Consider the following 20,233-nt stretch of genomic DNA (forward strand, 5'->3'; position numbering starts at 1 on the left):
GCTTTTCTTGAGCAGCTGAACTAAACTACCCTCCAGTCCTTTGACATCTTACCCATGGTTAAGGATTTTAAATACCTCTTCCAAGGTGCCTGCAATTTCTGCATTAGTTTAAGTTCAGGTTTGATTGTCATTTAACCGTACATGAGTACCCGAGAATACAACCAAATGAAACACGTTACTCCAGGGCCAGGGTTCAAAACGCAGTACCAGCAATGACACACAGCACCAGGCAGATAAGATAGCAATCACATATAAGATAGCAGTAAAATACAGTCACCCAATAAAATATAGTCCAAGTCCCTGAGTCCATGAATGTTGTAGCGGACTGCAGTTAAACGCAATTCAACTTATCTTCTGCCAAGCAAACACTAGGGGGCAGCACCGACTCCAGCGTGAACGCCATGTTGGCTTCAACGCCTTCTCCTGGACTGCTGCAAACAGGCGACACTGCTGCTTAAGGCCCAGTCCTTACCATCACTGAAGCCAGCAAGTCCCGTGCCTTCCACCCCCACTGTTTACCAATAGACCAAGGAATTGGACTTGCAGCATTTCATACCACCAACGTCCAAGAGGGTCTTGCAATCACAAGAGAGGCAACAACTTCACCCATCTCTTTTGGCTCCATGCATAGATGATCACGCTGATCTTCAAGTGGACCAGTTTTGTCCCTTGCTATCCCTTTGCACTTAAAATGTCCGTGGAAGCCCTTGAAATTCTCCTTCACTTTGTCTGGCAGTGCAGCCTTACACTTTTTCAAGCCTTCCTGATTTAAATGTTTGTTGCATTTCTTATACCCCTGAAGTACCTCAAGTGTTCCTGTTCCTTGCTGCCTATACCTGCTATTCACCTCCCTCTTCTTTTTAACTAGACGGCAATATCCTCAAAAACCAAGATTCCTTAAATCAGTTAGCCTTGCCTTTTATTCTAACAGTAACATACAAACTCTGTGCTCCCAATATTTCACTTTTGAAGGCCTCCCAATGACCAAGCTTTGCTTTGCTAGAAAACAACCTATCCCAATCCAGACCTGCCAGATCTTTTCCAATGCCATCAAAATTAGCCTTTCTCCAATTTAGAATCTCAACCCAAGGACCATCCCTATCCTTCTCCATAATTATCTTGAAACTAATTGAGTTATGATCACGAGATTCGAAGTATTCCCCCAAGCACTCCTCTGTCACCTGTCCTGTCTCGTTCCCTAACAGTGGATCCAGTATCGTGCTTTCTCTTGTTGGTACCTTCATATATTGAATAAGGAAACCTTCTCCGACACATATGACACACTCTATCCCGTCCAATCCTTTTACAGTATGGAAGTCCCAGTCAATATGTGGAAGGCTAAAGTCACCTATCACAACTTTATTTTTCTGCAACAATCTGCTATCTCTCTACAACTAATGCTTCTCTAAATTCTGCTGACTACTGGGTGGGTCTATAATATAATCCCATTAACGTGGTCACCTCTTTCTTATTCCTCAGTTCCAGCCATGTTGACTCAGTAGATGAGTTCTCCCATCTGCCCTGTCTGAAACTGGTGAGTAATGCCACCCCTCCCTCCCCTTTTAATACCTCCCCCTCTATCATGCCTAAAACAATGGAATCTAACACTGAGCTGCCAGTCCTACCCTTCCAGTAACTGCGTCTCGTGACTGGCCACAGTATCATAATTTCACTTGCTGATCAACATGCTGTGGATGAGGTGTTTGTGTGGTGGGTGGATGGAGCCAGGAGCTTGAGGGGGACATAGAGTATATCAGTGAATAGCGGCTGGAGGTTTGGGAAAGGGGACAAAAAGATGATCATTCACTCTTCCCCTGGATCTGGAAGAGTCAGCAAAGGAATGAGAGCACTCACCACAACGCGTGATATTGCAGAATGCCCATCTTTTCTGGGGGTCTGTCGTTAAACACCATGGCCTGGGCTCCCCGTCTGGATTCCGACAGTAGTTCTCCTCCAGATATTTATCAGGAAAACTGAAGGGAGGAACATTGTTTGGATATTCTTCACTTTGATTATTTAAAGGCATCCGTTAGTCTTGCGGTACCGTGGATCTGTGCCTGGAAAGTCTTCACTCTCCAGGGCGCAGGCCTGGACAAGGTTATATGGAAGACCAGCAGTTGCCCATGCTGCAAGTCTCCCCTCTTCACGACACCAATGTTGTCCAAGGGAGGGGCATTAGGACCCATACAGCTTGGCACCAGTGTCATCGCAGAGCAATGTGTGATTAAGTGCCTTGCTCAAGGACACAACACGTTCCCTCGGCTGGGGCTGGAACTCACGACCTTCAGGTAGCTAGCCTTAACCACATGGCCATGTGCCCACACAATTATATCTATATAATATCTATCTAGATAGATAGTGTGAGAAGATCCTGGAGTACTCCTATTAACTGTGCTTTTGAAGAGAAAGAGTTATTTACCACTGATATGTTGCCTTTGAAAAGAGAGAGAGAGAGAGAGAAAGAGAGAGAGAGAGAGGGAGATTAACGGTTGGACTGTCACTTTAAGGCATTGGAAGTAACTTTGGATTTCTACTGAGTTGGGTTTGGAGACAGCACCGAGCAGCTCGAAAGTTGCTATGGTGACCAAAGGCAGGTTGTTGATGTTACTTTGAAGGACTTGTTGCCTGCTTGCATTTCCTTGCAGACAAAGGAAGGAGAGACTCTTTGAATGACCGGTGATGCTCAGCACAGAGAAATAAATAGGAGGTTAGATGATACAGACCTCAGACACATGTTCTGGACACTGAATGAGCATTGTTGTGCCAGCAGAGAAAGTGGGTTTTGGAGGATCGATCCCAAATTGCTATTCCAACAGTGAAGAAGGAGTTGACTGGTGGGGAGCTGTCTATGTGTCCACCCTTGCTGGGGTGATAGCTCCACCACAGGAAAACTGGTCCCCCTGGTTAAAATCACAGTCGGTGACTTGTAAAAGATTTCGGAGGACGAGAAGATCGACGGCATCAGCTCACCTGAAGACTCAACTCTCTCTCTCTCTCTCTCTCTCTCTCTCTCTCCATCACTACTCAAATACCACAAACTGAACTGAACTGAACTTTACTCAACATCGTAAGACTGTATCTTTTTACCCCTAGACTTAAAGAAGCTTGGTTTTCATACATATATTTCCACACTTACTGATTTATGTACTTATATATATATTCATTGCTAACCTGTGTGATTTATCTTCATTTATATTACTGTATTGCGTAGTTACTAATAAATATTATTAGTTTTAGCAATACTGGACTCCAAAGTGGTTTCTATTTCTGCTGGTTTCTTTACCCCGTCACGGGGTACATGACAATAGATACTTGCGACATAGGAGGAGGCCCTTCACCCCATCGACTCTATGCTAGCTGCCATCAGTGCCTTTGCTCCCCGCAGCCTGTCCTTTCCCATGTGCCCGTAACAGCCCCCAGTCCTGACACTGCTAACTATTCCAGGGGCGATTTACACTGCAAATCGCTCCATCACTGCGACCCAGGAGGAAACTGCAACAGACGGAGAAAAGCCATGAGGCCACAGGGAGGATGTACAAACTCCAAACGGAGAGTGCCTGAGACTGGGATCGAGCACAGGTCACAGGAAATGTGGGGTAGCAGCCGCAACTCCATTACCCACCCGTACCAATGACTTGCGTGGTGTGATTAGGGTAATGCAACACAGGAACACTGCCATCTTTGTGCTTCCCTCCACATTGCCCATCATCCTGGTGCAGAAACATATTGCTGGCTCGTCATTGTCACTGGATCTAAATCCTGGATATCCTTGCCCAACAGCACCTTCACCAGGAGGACCAGAGGGAAGCTCACTGCCACTCCATCAAGGGCGGTCAGAGAAAGGCAATACATGAGATACTGAAGAATGAATAAAAGAAAATACATCCCCTTTGGATGAATGTTTCGAGATGGCATTGAGCAGAAACCTCAATTTCAGTTGTTCTTTAGTGTTTCTTTCAGGTTCATAGAGATGGTTTCAGAGACAAAGAATGCACACAAAATGCAGGAGGAATTCAGCAGGCCAAGCCTGGAGGACAGGTTGGAGTCTACGCCTCCGGTCCATGTTTGAAGGCCAGCAATGCAGAGGTGGCACATCTGTGGACCTATCTGAGATGTCCAGCAGATTAGTGTGGATGGAGTGGTGGACCGTCGGGGTAAGAGAGTTGTTGGTGGGTTCTGGAGTTCTGTGTGGGCAGGAGGAACGAGGTCCAGTGACCCTCTGGGATCCCAGCGTCGGCAAGTCAGGAGTTCGAGGCCTGATCGCCGGGTCCTGGGGTTGATGCCAAGGACTGAATCGGAAGTCCGGAAGTTTAGGCCCATTGGCCAGAGCACAGAATCTGCAAGTCTCTGGGAGTACACTGGGGAAGTCAAAGGTCCAGTGTCTGCAAGTCCAAATCTAAGTCCATTGGTGGCTGGAAGCCAAAGGAGAACAGTCCTTTGAGGTTAGAGGACTGAGTATGTGTGTGGGTGGTAGGGAGGGATGGGGCTTGTTTTGCTGTTGTTGTCTGTTGCTTGTTGCATTCTGTGTTGTTCTGCTGAGCATTGTGGGGATGCTATGTTGGCATAGGAATAAGACCATAAGACATCGGAGCAGAATTATGCCCATTGAGCCTGCTCTGCCATTCTGCCATGGCTGAATATCATAGGCATCGCGCTGCAGCCAATCACTGAGCAGAAGTTTGTAAAGGCAGCTACCTTTTCACTCAGGTTCCCACTCAGGATTATAAAGCAGATCTTCACAGCAACATTTTGGAGTTGGACTGCGACCAATCACTGAGCAGGATTCATTAGAATGAGTGAATAAAAATAACGCAAGCACAAGTGGAGCGGCAATTCCTGGAGCAGCCATTCTTTTGAGCGGGCTGGTGTTTGGAGTGGCATTTGCTCATTAGGCTTAGGTGAGATCAGGCTTTGGCGAGGTAAGTATCTGGTAAGTTTCTCTCTTTTTCTTCTTAGTTATTCATTGCTCATTTAGGGCAAAGTTTGTGCCATGGGGATGGCCTCAGGGGCAGTGTTTTGTTCTCTGTGTGTTGGCGTGTGGCCAAGTGGTTAAGGCATTGGACTAGTGATGTAAAGGTCACGAGTTCGAGCCTCTGCTGAGGCAATGTGTTGTGTCCTTGAGCAAGGCACTTAACCACACATTGCTCCTGCACATTTATAGGCCAGCGGTGGCGGTTGGTACAGTATGGACAAGACAGGACAAGACAAGACAATTCTGGGAGACCTCCAGCCTCCCAGATAACCACACCTGCATCAGATGTACCGAGCTGCAGCTCCTCAGAGAACATGTCAAGGAACTGGAGCTGCAGCTCGATGACCTTCGGCTCATATGAGAGAATGAGAAGGTGATAGACAGGAGCTAGATTGCAGGAGACAGGTAACTGGGTGACTGTCAGGAGAAGGAAGGGAAGTGGGCAGCCAGTGTTGAGTACACCTGCGGCCGCTCCCCTCAACAATAAGTATACTGCTTTGGATACTGTTGATGGAGACAACCTACTGGAGGGAGCCTAGCACTATGTCTGGTGTTTCAGTTCAGAAGAGAAGATACTTGCAGTGATGATAGGAGATTCCATTGTCAGAAGAACAGAGATGAGATTCTGTGGTGGACACGATGCAGACACCCGGCGGGTATATTGCCTCACAGTCGCCAGGGTGAGGGATGTTTCAGATTGGGTCCATAGCATTCCAAAGGGGGAAGGTGATCAGCCAGTAGATAAAAGCAAGGATGTAATATTGAGGCTTTATAAAGCACTAGCAAGGCCTCACTTGGAGTATTGTGAGCAATTTTGGGACCCTTAAGGATGTGCTGACATTGGAGAGGGTTCAAAGGAGGTTCACAAAAAAGATTCTGGCATTGAAAGGCTTGTCAAATGAAGAGCATTTGATGGCTTTGGACCTCTACTTACTGGAATTCGGAAGAATGAGGGGTGACCTCATTGTAATCTATCGAATGTTGAAAAGTTTCAATAGAATGGATGTAGAGAGGATGTTTCCTATGGCGGAGATGTTTAAGACCAGAGGACACAGCCTCAAAATAGAGAGATGTCCTTTTAGAATGGAGATGAGCAGGAATTTCTTTAGCAAGGGAGTGGTGAATCTGTGGAATTTGTTGCCACAGGCCAAGTCATTCGGTCTATTTTAGACGGTGGTTGATAGATTCTTGATTAGTTAGGACATGAAGGGATATGGGAAGAAGGCAGGAGATTGAGGCTGAGAGGAAATTTGGATCAGCCATGATGAACTGGCAGAGTAGACTCAATGGGCCAAATGGCCTAATTCTATTCCTATGTTTTATGGTCTTATGGTCTTGGTATATTTTGGCACCATGACGTAGGTAGGAAATGTAAGGAGGTCCTGAAGAGAGATTTTAGGGAGCTAGGTAGAAAGCTGAAAAACAGGACCTCCAGGGTAGAAATCCTGGATTGCTGACCATGCCACACACCAGAGATGATGAAAATCATTTGATTTGGCAGATGAGTGTGTGGCTATGGAACTGGTGCAGTGGGAGGGGTTCAAATTTATGGATCATTGGATCTGGGGAAGGTATGACCTTTACAGAAGGGACAGGCTACACCTGAACCATAGACGGGACAATATTCTTGCAGGCAGATTGGCTAGAGTTGTTCAAGAGGGTTTAAGCTAATTTGTTTAAGCAGGGGGGTGGTAACCAGAGTGATAGTGCTGAAGATGAGGTAGCTGGTTTACAAACAGAGGCAGCTGGTAGTGAGACTAGCAAGGAGAACCTGATGACAGCACAAAATTGCAGTCAACTGGATGAGTTACAAAGTAAAAGGTGGACAAAATCAAAAAGGGTGAATACAGGACTGAAGGTGTTATATTTGAATTTGCACAATATACAGTATAAGGGTAGATGAACGTGTAGCACAGTTACAGATTGGCATGCATGATGTTGTGAGCATCACTGAGTCATGGCTGAAAAAAGATCACAGCTGGGAGTTTAACATTCAAAGATATATATTGTATCGACAGGACAGGCAGGTAGGCCAGAAGGGGTGGTGTGGTTCTGTTGGTAAAAATGAAATTAAATCATTAGAAAGGGGTGACATTGGGTCAGAGGGTGTTGAATCATTGTGGTTAGAGCTAAGGAACTGCAAGGGTAAAAAGACCCTGATGGGAGGTGTACACAGATCCCCAGACAATAGCAAAGATGTGGTCGTGGTCTACAAATTACAACTGGAGATAGAAAATGCAAGTCAAAAGGACAGTGTTACGATTATCATGGGGGATTTCAATGTGCAGGGAGATTGGGAGGAATTTCTTGAATGCCTATGAATGGATTTTTAGAGCAGCTAGTGGTTGAGCCCACTAGGGGATCAGCTATTCTGGATTGGGTGTTGTGCAATGAATCTGAATTGATTAGAGAGCTTAAGGTAAATGAACCATTAGGGACAAGTGATCATAATATGATTGAAATCACCCTGCAGTTTGAGAAGGAGAAGCTAAAGTCATATGTATCAGTATCACTTTGGAGTAAAGGGAAGTACTGAGGCATGAGAGAGGAGCTGGCCAGAGTTGATTGGAAAAGAACACTGGCGGGGATGATGACAAGGCAGCAATGGCTGGAATTTCTGGGAGCAATTCAGAAAGCACAGGGTATTTACATTCCAAAGAGGAAAAAGTATTCTAAAGGCAGGATGACACGACCATGGCTGACAAAAAGTCAAAGAGCGAAAGAAGCATGTAATAGAACAAAAATTAGTGGGAAGTTAGGAGATTGGGAAGCTTTTAAAAACCAACTAAAAAAGTCATAAAGAAGGCAAAGATGGACTATGAGGGTTAGATAGCCAATAATATTGAAGAGGATACCAAAAGTTTCTTCAGATACATAAAGTGAAAAGAGAGGTGAGAGTAGATATGGACTGCTGGAAAATGGTGCTGGAGAGGTAGTAATGGGGGACAAGAAAATGATGGATGAACTGAAGAAATATTTTGCATCAGTTTTCACTGTGGAAAACACTAGCAGTATGGTGGAAGTTCAAGAGGGTTAGGGGTCAGAAGTTGGTGAAGTTGCTATTACTAGGGAGAAGGTTTTTGGGAAACTGAAAGGTCTGAAGGTTGATAAGTTAGCTGGATCAGATGGTTCTGAAAGAGGTGGCTGAAGAGATTGTGGAGCCATTAGTAATGATATATTCAAGAATCACTAAATTCTGGTATGTTTCTGGAGGACTGGAAAGTTGCAAATGTCACTCCACTCTTCAGGAAGGGGGTGAGTCAGAAGAAAGAAAAATATAGACCAGTTAGTCTGATCTCAGTGGTTGGAAAGATGTTGGAGTCGATTGTCAAGGATGTGATTTCAGGGTACTTGGAGGCACATGGTAAAATAGGCCACAGTCAGCATGGTTTCCTCAAGGGATAATCTTGTCTGACGAATCTGTTGGAATTCTTTGAAGAAATAACAAGCAGATTAGGCAAAGGAGAATCAGTGACAAGGTGCCACATATGAGGTTGCTTTTCAAGCAATGAGCTTATGTATTGCAGGAAAGATTCTGGCATGGATGAAGCATTGTCTGACTGGTGGGAGGCAAAGAGTGGGAAAAAAGGGAGCCTTTTCTGCCAGTGAATAGTGGTGTTGCACTAGAGTCTGCGATGGGACCGCTTCTTTTTTCCATTACATGTCAATGACTAAGATGACGGAATTGATGATTTTGTGCCCAAGTTTGCAGACAATACAAATATAGGTAGAGGGGCAGGTAGATTTGAGGAAGTAGAGGGGCTGAAGAAGGACTTAGACAGATTATGAGAATGGGCAAAGAAATGGCAGATGGAATACAGTGTCAGGAAGTGTATGATCATGTACTTTGGTAGAAGAAATAAAAGTGTAGACTATTTGCTAAATGAAGAGAAAATTCAAAAATCTGAAGCACAAAGGGACCTGGGAGTCCTTGTGCAAAATTTCCTAAAGGTTAATTTGCAGGTTGAGTCAGGTGGTAAGAAAGGCAAATGTAATGCTCGCATTCATTTCAAGAAGACTAGAATCTTCATAAAAGCAAGGATGTAATGTTGAGGCTTTATAATGCACTGGTGAGGCCTCACTTGGAGTGTTGTTAGCAGTTATGGGCCTTTTACCTAAGAAAGGATATGCTGATATTGGAGAGGTTCAAAGGAGGTTCATGAAAATGATTCCAGGATTGAAAGGCTTATCATATGATGAGCATTTGATGGCTTTGGGCCTCCACTCACAGGAATTCAGAAGAATGAGGGGTGACCTCATTGAAACCTAACAACTGTTGAAAGGCCTCAATAGAGTGAATGTAAAGACAATGTTTCCTATGATGGCAGAGTCTAAGACCAGAGGATACAGACTCAGAATAGAGGGGCGTCCTTTAGAACGGAGTAGAGGAGGGATTTCTTTAGCCAGAGAGTGGTGAATCTGTGGAATTCTTTGCCACAGGCAGCTGTGGAGGCCAAGTCATTGGCTATATTCATGGCATGAAACGGTATGGGGTGAAAGCAGGAGACTGGGGCTGGGAAGGGAAGTGGATCAGCCATGAAGAAAGGGCAGAGCAGACTCATTTGAAATATACCCAATGACTTGGCCTCCACAGTCATCTGTGACAATGAATTCCACAGATTCATCACTCTCTGGCTAAAGAAATTCCTCCTCATCTCTGTTCTTAAGGGACGTCCTTCAATTCTGTGGCTGTGTCTTCTGGTCCTCGACTTCCCCACAATAGTAAACATCCTATAGTGTGGCGACTTTTGCAGGCTGCCGTCAGTGCATCCTTGGGTGTGTTGGTTGTTAACTCAAATTATGCATTTCACTGTATGTAGCAGTGACAAATAAACTTGAATCCTGAATGTTGGGTGAAATTGAACCATGAATCTTAACTTCAAATTCCTGGTGAATGGCACCTTCTCTGGTTGTTGGTCTGAACAGCTGTTGTCAACATTGTCATTCACTTCTCACAACTACCATCAGGCAGCAGGTACAAAAGCTTGAAGTCCCACACCACCAGTTTCAAGAACTGCTACTTCCCTTCAACCATCCTGCTGAGCTAACCAGCAAAAATCTAATCACTATCTCAGTATAGCAATACTATGATTACTTTGATCACTTTGCACCAGATTGGACTTTGATTACTTTTTGTTCCAGTTGTGTTCTTTCTTGTAAAAGTTATGCATAATTTATTTCTTCTTGTGAATGGTATGCCTATGACACTGGAAAATACAAAATTCTGGAGGAACTCAGCAGGCCGAGTAGCATCCATGGAGAGGAATAAACAGGCAACATTTCGGGCCACAACAAGTAAGTTTTCCATCACCCCTGTGCAAGTGTATCTGTGCACGTGACAATTGACTTGATCTTGACTTTGACAGGAGACAGAAGAGCAAGAATCGTGTCTGAAAAAGAAGTCAAGGCGAATTGGAGAGCAAAGTGGCAGGAAGCCTCTTCACCAGCAGAGAGGGGCACTCGTCTTAGGAGGAAGAGACAGGGTCACAAAGTTTAAGTAACCCTCGCACTCTTGGTTAAACTGTATCGGATGGATGGCGAGAATGTGGTAAGTGTGCATGCAGCTGTTTGTTTGTACAATGAATCAGCTGAGCCTCCTGCGCATGGGAGGCCCACTCCCTTTGCACGGGTTTTCAAGTGCACGTGTTTCTGTCTTGACAGGTGCAGTTCATCGCTTCTGCACTGTAAGTTCCTCAGAGTATATCATGGCTAATGGGACTCAGTAAAAATGTTTAATCCCACTACTGTGTTATCGTTCCTGCTCCATGCATATGTTCCACATTGATGAATAACCTCCTGTATCTGGTAGTCTGTAGTTCCTTCCCACCCATCTGCCTCAACAAATGATCAAGGTGTGAGCTCCAATATTTCTGACCTCTTGACCTCAAGAAAGTAGAGAAAATAGGAAGGAATTTCTGGATTGTTGGTGGCTCGAGTGGTGTCTGTCATACACAATCTGCTGGAGGAACTCAGCAGGTCAGGCAGAATCCATGGAGAAGGTCTCCATCTGAACTGTCGACTCTTTGTTTCTCTCCATAGATGCTGCCTGTCTTGCTGAGCTCCCCCAGCACTTTGTGTGTGTTACTCTGGATTTTGTGTGTGTTGCTCTGGATTTCCAGCACCTGCAGAATCTCACATGTTTATGGTGTCTCCCATTGACCTTTGACTTACGAGGTTGGATTGTACCCGTGGAGGTGGGGTCTTTGTGAGTCCCAATGCTGGCACGTGATGCCGTCTTCTGTTTGGGAAACTCTCCCGCGGTAGTTCTCTCCACTGCAGAACATGCAGTCCGCTGTAATCAAAAGCAAAAGATAGCCGTTACCGCGGCAACAGGATATCTGTCAAGTACCGCTGAGTGTTACTTCCCCAATTACACTTTGATGTATGCCAGGGTCTTCTTTAATCCTCTCTCTTATGTGTTTAGTGGGAGAGATCTATTGCAGGCAGTTCCTCCACTTAACTGCAACAATTCCTGGTCACTTGGTCCCTCTTGGTAAGCACAGTTATTGCATTAACTCCACACCCTTACTTTTATAACAGGGATCATAGTTCTCCTGGCTTGGTTAAGTTAAGTTTAGTACAACTTATTTGTCTTTTAATGACGACCAGTCCAAAAATAAAACCCACCGTTGTTCAGGGCTACGTTCAGGGAAATGCTGTACTTCGAATTTCATTTGCATACAGACATTACTAATCTATTAGAATGCAGGACATAAAACAGTGCAACACAGGAACAGCCCCTTCAGCCCCTTGACACTGAGCTGAACTAACTATGCTAATGATACCTAAAGTTTGCAGTGTCCATATCCCTCCATTTACTGTACTTTTATAAGCCTATCTAAGAGCCTCCTAACTCTTGTTCCTCTCCGCGCCTTGTGATGCATTGGGCGGCATTTTAACATTCGTTTTACGAGGCCGAGTTGCTAGCTCGACGCTCAACCCAGCACGGATGGAAAGTGTGCAAGGAGCCGGCTGGATTCGAACTCGTGACCTTTTGCCTGGAAGTTCCGTGCTGATGCCACTCGACCACTGGCCAGCATAGTCTCCTAAATGCCACTATCATATCTCCCTCCACTGCTACACATTCCGGGTACTAATATCTCTCTGCAAAAAAATTTCCCCATGCCTTATCCTTGAACTTCCCCTTTCTCTAATTACATGAATGCCCTCTAGTGTTAGACATTTTGAGCCTGGGAGCAAGATACTAAGCTTTTCATAATAGCCTAAAATTTCACAGGGTCTCCCATCAGCCTCTGCTGCTCCACGGACGACCCTGGTAAGTCCAACCTCTCCTTGTAGCACATGTCCTCCAAACCAAGCAGTATCCCAGTAGACCTGTGAACTCTCTCCACCCTCCCCACCTTTCCTATAATGGAGTGAACAGAATCCTGCACAATATTCCAAGAGCCTCCACATCTTCTGATATTCTGCAAATCCTCCCCACCATAAATCACTTTAACCAGCCTGCTGCCATCTACAAAGCCCAACGTCATGTGAGTAGGCTGTGGACAGCAGCTGCTGGGTTCTGTGGAACACCTTGCCAGCTATAAGACCTTGTTCTCCTCCTTCTTCCAGGAAGCCAGTTGGCTCCCACTTTCTGAGGTCATAGTCTACAGGCGACCCAGTATTCCCCGCAGGCCTGTACCTTCACAGCTGGGTATCTGGCAGTGCTCCCAGCGCCTTCCCGGATCTTGAGTGTAGCACCAGGGGCCTTTTGTATCATTGTCAGGATTTCGGCAATAGTTTGCCTCCAGATCCGCGTGTGGACTGTTTTCTGGTGTGTAGCTAAATGACAATAAAGTGTTAAATCTCAGTTATCAAACCCGTTTTAGAAACTTTTCAGACTTTTAGCTGAATACAAACTTCAGTATGTGTGGCTGCATGCTGTTCCAGGTCTGGCAGGTCCTTCCCGAGCGAGTTTTTGAGGCCGTTCCTCTGTAGGTGACTCCATTGCCTGATTTGCATTCCAAGAGAAAAACTGGGCGAATAGAGAACAAACCTGTCAGTGATGCTATACTCAGCAGTGTCTATAAGACAGTTAGACGTAGGCCATTCGGACTATCGAGTCTGCTCCACTATTCCATCATGACTGATTTATTATCCCTTTCAACCTCATTCTCCTGCCTTCTTCGTGTAACCCTTGACCTTTAAAGGTGTCAATATTCAACAGGCTTTAATGAGAGCAACCCTCAATCTTTTGGTACTGGAGACTTTGAGAAAGATACCATCCATCTTCCTGAACTATGTCTCTCATAGTCTTACAAACTTCTACTAGTTCTCACCTCAGTTTGAAGTTCAAAGTTCAAATTTCAAAGTAAAATTTATTATCTGAGTACCTACATGCCACCACATACAACCCTGAGCTTCTTTTTCCTGCGTGTGTATTCAGCAAATCTATAGGACAGTTTACTGTAGTAGAAAGAGCAAGACCATAGAAGACAACAAACTGTGCAAATGCAAATATAAATGAATAGCAAAAAATAATGAGATCATGAATAATAAGATAACGAGTCCTAAAGGGAGATCATTGGTTGTTGGAACATCCGAAATAAAACGGGTGTAGTTATCCTCTTTTGTTCAAGAGGCTGATGGTTGAGGAGTGTTAACTGTTCCTGAACCTGGTGGTGAGAGTCCTGAGACTCTTGTACCTTCTACCTGATGGCAGCAGTGAGAAAAGGGCATGGCCTGGGTGGTGAGGATCTTTGAAGATGGATGCTGCTTTTCTCCAGCAATGTTTTATGTTCATGTGCTCAGTGGTTGGGAGGATTTTACCCATGATGTACTGGGCCAAATCTACTACCACTTGTAGGATTTTCTGCTCAAAGGCATTGGTGTTCCCATACCAGGCAACCAATCAGCACACCTTCCACAACACATCTGTAGAAGTTTGTTAAGGTTTTCGATGACATTCCAAATCTCTGCAGACTCCTGGGGAAGTAGAGGAGCTGTCGTGCTTTCTTTGCATTTATATTTACAGGTCCTCTGAGATAGTGACACCCAAGATTTTATAGTTACTGACTGCCTCCACCTTTGATTCACTGATGATTACTAGCTCATGAACTTTGGGTTTTCCTCTCTAGAAACCTACAATCAATTCTTTGGTCTTATGACATTGAATTGAATTCAATTGAATTGACTTTATTACTTACATCCTTCATATACATGAGGAGTAAAAATCTTTATATTATGTCTGTCTAAATGTTCAATGTGCAATTTATAGTTATTTATATAAATAGTATATACAACAATATAACATAGAAATACAGTTGTGTCAGCATGAATTAATCAGTCCGATGGCCTGGTGGAAGAAGCTGTCCCGGAGCCTGTTGGTCCTGGCTTTTATGCTGTGGTACCGCTTCCCGGATGGTAGCAGCTGGAACAGTTTGTGGTTGGGGTGACTCAGGTCCCCAATGATCCTTTGGGCCCCTTGAGAGGCTGATGTAATGATAGCACTCAGCCAAGTTTTCAATCTCCCTCCTAAATGCTGAATCATCACTAGCTTTGATACAGCCCACAGCAGTGGTGTCATCGGCAAACTTGAATATGGTGTTGAAGCTGTACTTAGCCACACAGTCATGTGTGTAAAGCGGGTAGAGCAGGAGGCTAAGCACACAGCCTTATGGTGCACCTGTGCCGATGGAGATCGTGGAGGAGATGTTTTTGCCAATCCAAACTAACTGGGGTCTGCAAGTGAAGAAATCCAGGACCCAATTGCACAAGGAGCATCGAGGAGTTTACTGATTAGTTTTGAGGGAATAATGGTGTTAAATGCTGAGCTGTAATCAATAAAGAGCATCCTGATGTATAGGTCTTTGCTGTCCAGATGTTCCAGGGCTGTTGATTCAGTGGGTGAATTGGAGCGGATCCAAGTCACCATTCAGACAGGAGCTGATAGGCTTCAACACCAGCCTCTCAAAACACTTCACCACTACTGATGTAAGTGCCACTGGGCAATAGTCATTTAGACAGGTTACCACACTCTTCTTGGGCACTGGTACGATTAAAGCCTGCTTGAAGCAGGTGGGTACCACACACTGCCAGTACGAGAGGTTGAACATATCTGTGAACACACCAGCCAGTTAGTCTGCACAGGTCTTCAGTACTCGGCCAGTTACCCCGCCGGACTGGATGCTTTCCTTGGATTCACTCTCTTGAAGGCAGCCTGCACGTCATCTTCAGATAACGAGACCAAAGGATCATCGGGAGACTTGGGGGTGTGTAATGGTTCCTCCCTGTTCTGGTGGTCAAAGCAAGCATAGATGACATTGAGCTCATCTAGAAGCAAAGCTCTGTGGTTCCCCATGTCACTAGATTTAACTTTGCAGAAGATTATAACATCCAAACTCTGCCACAGCTGTTGAACATCCCTCCCTGATTCCAGTCTGGTCCAGAATCTCCACTTTCCCTGAGAGGTGGCTTTCCTGAGATCATACCTGCATCTCTTGTAGCATTCTTGATCTCTAGACTTGAATGCCTCTGATCTGGCTCTCAGCAGATTCTGGATTTCACTGTTCATCCAGGGCTTCTGATTGGGGTGGACACTGAATGACACAATAATCTACAGCTGTTTTCATAAAGTCTGTAACGACCCTGGTGTAGTCATTCAGGTCCTCAGATCAGTTCTTCAATGCGACCCAGTCACTGCCTCGAAGCAGTCCTTACTAATCAAGAACCTATCAACCTCCGCTTTAAATATACCCAATGACTCTACCTCACTGCCATCTGTGGCACTGAATTCCACAGATTCACCACCCTCTGGTTAAAAGAAATTGCTCCTCATCTCTGTCCTAAAGGGGCATCCTTGCGCCCTCTGGTCCTGGTGTCCCCCCCGCCCCCCCCCCCACTATAGGAAACGTCCACTCTATCTCGGCGTTTCAATATTCAGTATAGTTCATATACTCTATATAACCACATAACCATATAACAATTACAGCACGGAAACAGGCCATCTTGGCCCTTCTAGTCCATGCTAAACTCTTACTCTCACCTAGTCCCACCGACCTGCACTCAGCCCATAATCCTCCATTCCTTTCTTGTCCATATATCTATCCAATTTAACTTTAAACGACAACATCGAACCTGCCTCAACCACTTCTGCTGGAAGCTCGTTCCACACAGCTACCATTCCCTGAGTAAAGAAGTTCCCCCTCATGTTACGCCTAAACTTTTGCCCTTTAACTCTCAACTCATGTCCTCCTGTTTGAATCTCCCCCATTCTCAATGGAAAAAGCTTATCCACGTCAACTCTATCCCCCTCATAATTTAAAATACTTCTATCAAGTCCCCCCTCAACCTTCTACGCTCCAAAGAATAAAGACCTAACTTGTTCAACCTTTCTCTGTAACTTAGGAGATGAAACCCAGGTAACATTTTAGTAAACCTCCTCTGTACTCTCTCAATTTTATTGACATCTTTCCTATAATTCGGTGACCAGAACTGTACTCAATACTCCAAGTTTGGCCTCACCAATGCCTTATACAATTTCAACATTACATCCCAACTCCTATACTCAATGCTCTGATTAATAAAGGTCAGCATACCAAAAGCTTTCTTCACCACCCCATCCACATGAGATTCCACCTTCAGGGAACTATGCAGCATTATTCCTAGATCCCTCTGTTCTACAGCATTCTTCAATGCCCTACCATTTACCATGTATGTCCTATTTTGATTAGTCCTACCAAAATGTAGCGCCTCACATTTTTCAGCATTAAACTCCATCTGCCATCTTTCAGCCCACTCTTCTAACTGGCCTAAATCTCTCTGCAAGCTTTGAAAACCTACTTCATTATCCACAACACCACCTATCTTAATATCATCTGCGTACTTACTAATCCAATTTACCACCTCATCATCCAGATCATTAATATATATGAGAAACAACATTGGGCCCAGTACAGATCCCTGAAGCACACCATTACACACCATCCTCCAATCTGACACACAGTTATCCACCACTACTCTCTGGCATCTCCCATCCAGCCACTACTGAATCCATTTTACTATTTTGATATTAATGCCTAACGATTGAACCTTCTTAACTAACCTTCCATGTGGAACCTTGTCAAAGGCCTTACTGAAGTCCATATAGACAACATCCACCGCTTTACCCTCGTCAACCTTCTTAGTAATGTCATCAAAAAATTCAATAAGATTTGTCAAACATGACCTTCCACGCACAAATCCATGTTGACTGTTCCTAATCAGACCCTGTCTATCCAGATAATTATATATACCATCTCTAAGAATACTTTCCATCAATTCACCCACCAAAGACGTCAAACTCACAGGCCGATAATTGCTAGGTTTACTCTTAGAACCCTTTTTAAACAATGGAACCACATGAGCAATACACCAATTCACCGGCACCATCCCCGTTTCTAATGACATTTGAAATATTTCTGTCAGAGCCCCTGCTATTTCCACACTAACTTCCCTCAAGGTCCTAGGGAATATCTTGTCCAGACCCGGAGACTTATCCACTTTTATATTCCTTAAAAGCTCCAGTACTTCCTCTTCTTTAATTGTCATACTTTCCATAACTACCCTTCTTCCCAGCCCAGCCGCCACCTCCTCCTGGGACCCCGCCGCCGCTCAACGCCGTCTCCGTATGCCCTCATTTCCTTCCTCCAACTTCCTCATTTTTTCTTGTTTAATTTCTGTAATCTGTTCATTCTTTTAAACATGCATGCATGCTTTTTTTTGGGGGGAAAAGAGGAGCGCCATCTGCAAGGCCCGCCCGCACTGCTATCGAGCTCGAGTGAGTCCGGAGTGACCAGTCAGCCGTCTCCCTTCACCCCCCATAACAACATACACACACACACACACACACACACACACACACACACACACACGCAACCTCGGCCGCGATAAACTCCAGCGCGCCCAGCTACCCCATGGCCTCGCTCTACGTGGACGACGTGCACCCCAGCATGACCGAGGCGATGTTCTACGAGAAGTTCTCGCCGGCCGGGCCCATCCTCTCCATCCCCGTCTGCAGGGACATGATCACCCGCCGCTCACTTGGCTACGCCTACGTCAACTTCCAGCAGCCGGCCGACGCTGAGCGGGCTTTGGATACAATGAATTTTGATGTTATCAAAGGCAAGCCTGTTTGTACTATGTGGTCTCAGCCTGATCCATCTTTGCGGAAATCTAGAGTTGGCAACATCTTTATTAAGAACTTGGATAATTCAATTGATAACAAAGCATTGTATGACACATTTTCAGCTTTTGGGAACATCCTGTCTTGAAAGGTTGTCTGCGATGAAAATGGCTCCAAGGGCTATGGATTTGTTCACTTTGAGACCCATGAGGCAGCAGAGCGAGCCATGGAAAAAATGAACAGCATGCTTCTTAATGATTGTAAACTTTTTGTAGGTTGATTTAAATCCCGCAAAGAACGCGAAGCTGAATATATACTGTATTTCAGATGTTTCATGTATGATTAACCTTTCCCATGGACTCCTGGCAGCCGCAGGCCCACAGTCGCTCAGAGAGGAGATGGCGCATTCAGGAATTGTGCTGACAACCACACTGGGAATATGCAGAGCAGGGGTTGCCAACCTTTTTACGCCGTGGACCAATACCATTAAGCAAGGGGTCCATGGACCCCAGTCTGGGAACCCCTGATGGAGAAGGAGTGTTTAACTGTTGGAAGGTGTCCACCACTTAATGTGCTACTCACCTGCCTGTCCCAGTGGTTAATGTCTGTGGGAAGACCCCGCTGTGCTCACTTGGCCCTCACCAGACACCCCAGAACCAGGGTGGGAGCAAGTCACCCTCGATCCCAAGGGTCTGTTGAAGAAGGAGAAAGTAGACCCTTTTGTACTGCTGTTCAGTAGGACAAGTGACAAGGGTCGTGCCTGTAACTAAACATTGTTTATTGAAGATCAACAGTGCTCAACTAACAGTGATGCCTGGAATGTATCACATAGATCTTAAAATTAGTAAACACATTTAATGTACACTCAGTGGGCACTTTATCCTTACATCCATACACCTGCTTGTTAATGCTAATATCTAATCAGCAAATCGTGGCAGCAACTCAGTGCATAAAAGCATGCGGACATGGTCAAGAGGTTCAGTCGTTGTTCAGACTAGACTAAGTATCAGAATGTGGAAGAAATGTGATCTAAATGACTTTAATTGTTGGTTCCCCAGGGGTTGATTTGAGTATCTCAGAAACTGCTGATCTCCTGGGATTCTCATGCGTAGCAGTCTTTAGAGCTACAGAGAATGGTGCAAAAAACAGTTCTGTGGGCAAAAATGCCTTGTTAATAAGAGAGGTGAGAGGAGGACATTTAGACTGGATCAAGCTGACAGTAAGGTGACAGTAACTCAAATAAACAAGCGTTACAGCAGTAGTGTGCAGAAGAGCATCTCTGAACGTACAGCATGTCGAAGCTTGAAGTGGACAGGCTGCAGTGGCAGAAGCCCTTGGACACAGACTCAGTGGCCACTTTATTGGGCACGTGTGGTAACAAAATGGCCGCAGAGCGTACGTCTCAAAGCCTGGGACAAGAGAACCAGAATAACATGCTCTTGTTCTCCTCAGTAACTTTCAATTCCCTGTCCTTGACTGCCTCATTTTTACCATGGATGTTCAGTCCCATTACACTTCTATCCCCAATTAAGAAGGCCTCAAAGCCCTCTGCTTCTTTCTTAGCAAAAGAACCAATTATTTCTCCTTCGTCTGGTGAAAATGATCCTCACGCTCAACAATTTTTCCTTTGGCTCCCCCAACTTCCCCCAGACTTGAGGGGTTCCAGCTATGCCTGTTTCATCATTGGCTACATCGAACAGCCTATGTTTCAAGTCTTCCCTAATAATACTCCCCACCTCTTGCTTCACTACATTGATAATTGCATTGTTACTGCTTCAAGCACCCATGCAGATCTCATCAATTTTATAAACTTAGCCTCTAACTTCCGTCATGCCCTTAAATTCATTTGGTCCATTTCTGAAACCTTCTTCCCTTTTCTTGATCTCTCTGTCTCCATCTCTCTCCACCTCTGGAAACAAACTGTCAAACAACGTCTTTTATAAACCTACTGATTCCCATGGTTATCTTGACTATACAGTACTTCCTCACACCCTTTCTCCTTGAAAAATGCTATTCTCTTTTCTCAGTTTCTTCACCTCTGCCGCATCTTTTCCCTGGAAGTGGCCTTCCCTTCCAGGACATCAGAAATGTCTTCCTTCTTTAAAGAGTGGAGTTTCCCTTCCTCCACTGTTGACGCTGCCCTCACCCGCATCCTC

At 45.0% G+C, this 20,233-nt stretch overlaps 1 protein-coding gene and 1 pseudogene across 1 annotated transcript in view; one reads left to right on the forward strand and one right to left on the reverse strand.

Annotated features, from left to right (window-relative positions):
* The window catches only part of plg (plasminogen), a 105,531-nt gene that overhangs the window by 64,708 nt on the left and 20,590 nt on the right, over positions 1 to 20,233 (reverse strand). Inside the window, exons 4-7 of the mRNA XM_072265975.1 lie at positions 12,836 to 12,950; positions 12,618 to 12,757; positions 11,144 to 11,264; positions 1,855 to 1,973 (exon numbers count right to left, since the gene is read on the reverse strand). Coding sequence (XP_072122076.1) covers positions 1,855 to 1,973; positions 11,144 to 11,264; positions 12,618 to 12,757; positions 12,836 to 12,950 — 495 coding nt within the window. The remainder of the gene's footprint in view (positions 1 to 1,854; positions 1,974 to 11,143; positions 11,265 to 12,617; positions 12,758 to 12,835; positions 12,951 to 20,233) is intronic.
* Positions 17,848 to 18,423, forward strand: LOC140201964 (polyadenylate-binding protein 1A-like; annotated as a pseudogene).

This window comes from Mobula birostris, chromosome 8 (assembly GCF_030028105.1).
Source record: "Mobula birostris isolate sMobBir1 chromosome 8, sMobBir1.hap1, whole genome shotgun sequence".
NCBI classification, from domain to species: domain Eukaryota; kingdom Metazoa; phylum Chordata; class Chondrichthyes; order Myliobatiformes; family Myliobatidae; genus Mobula; species Mobula birostris.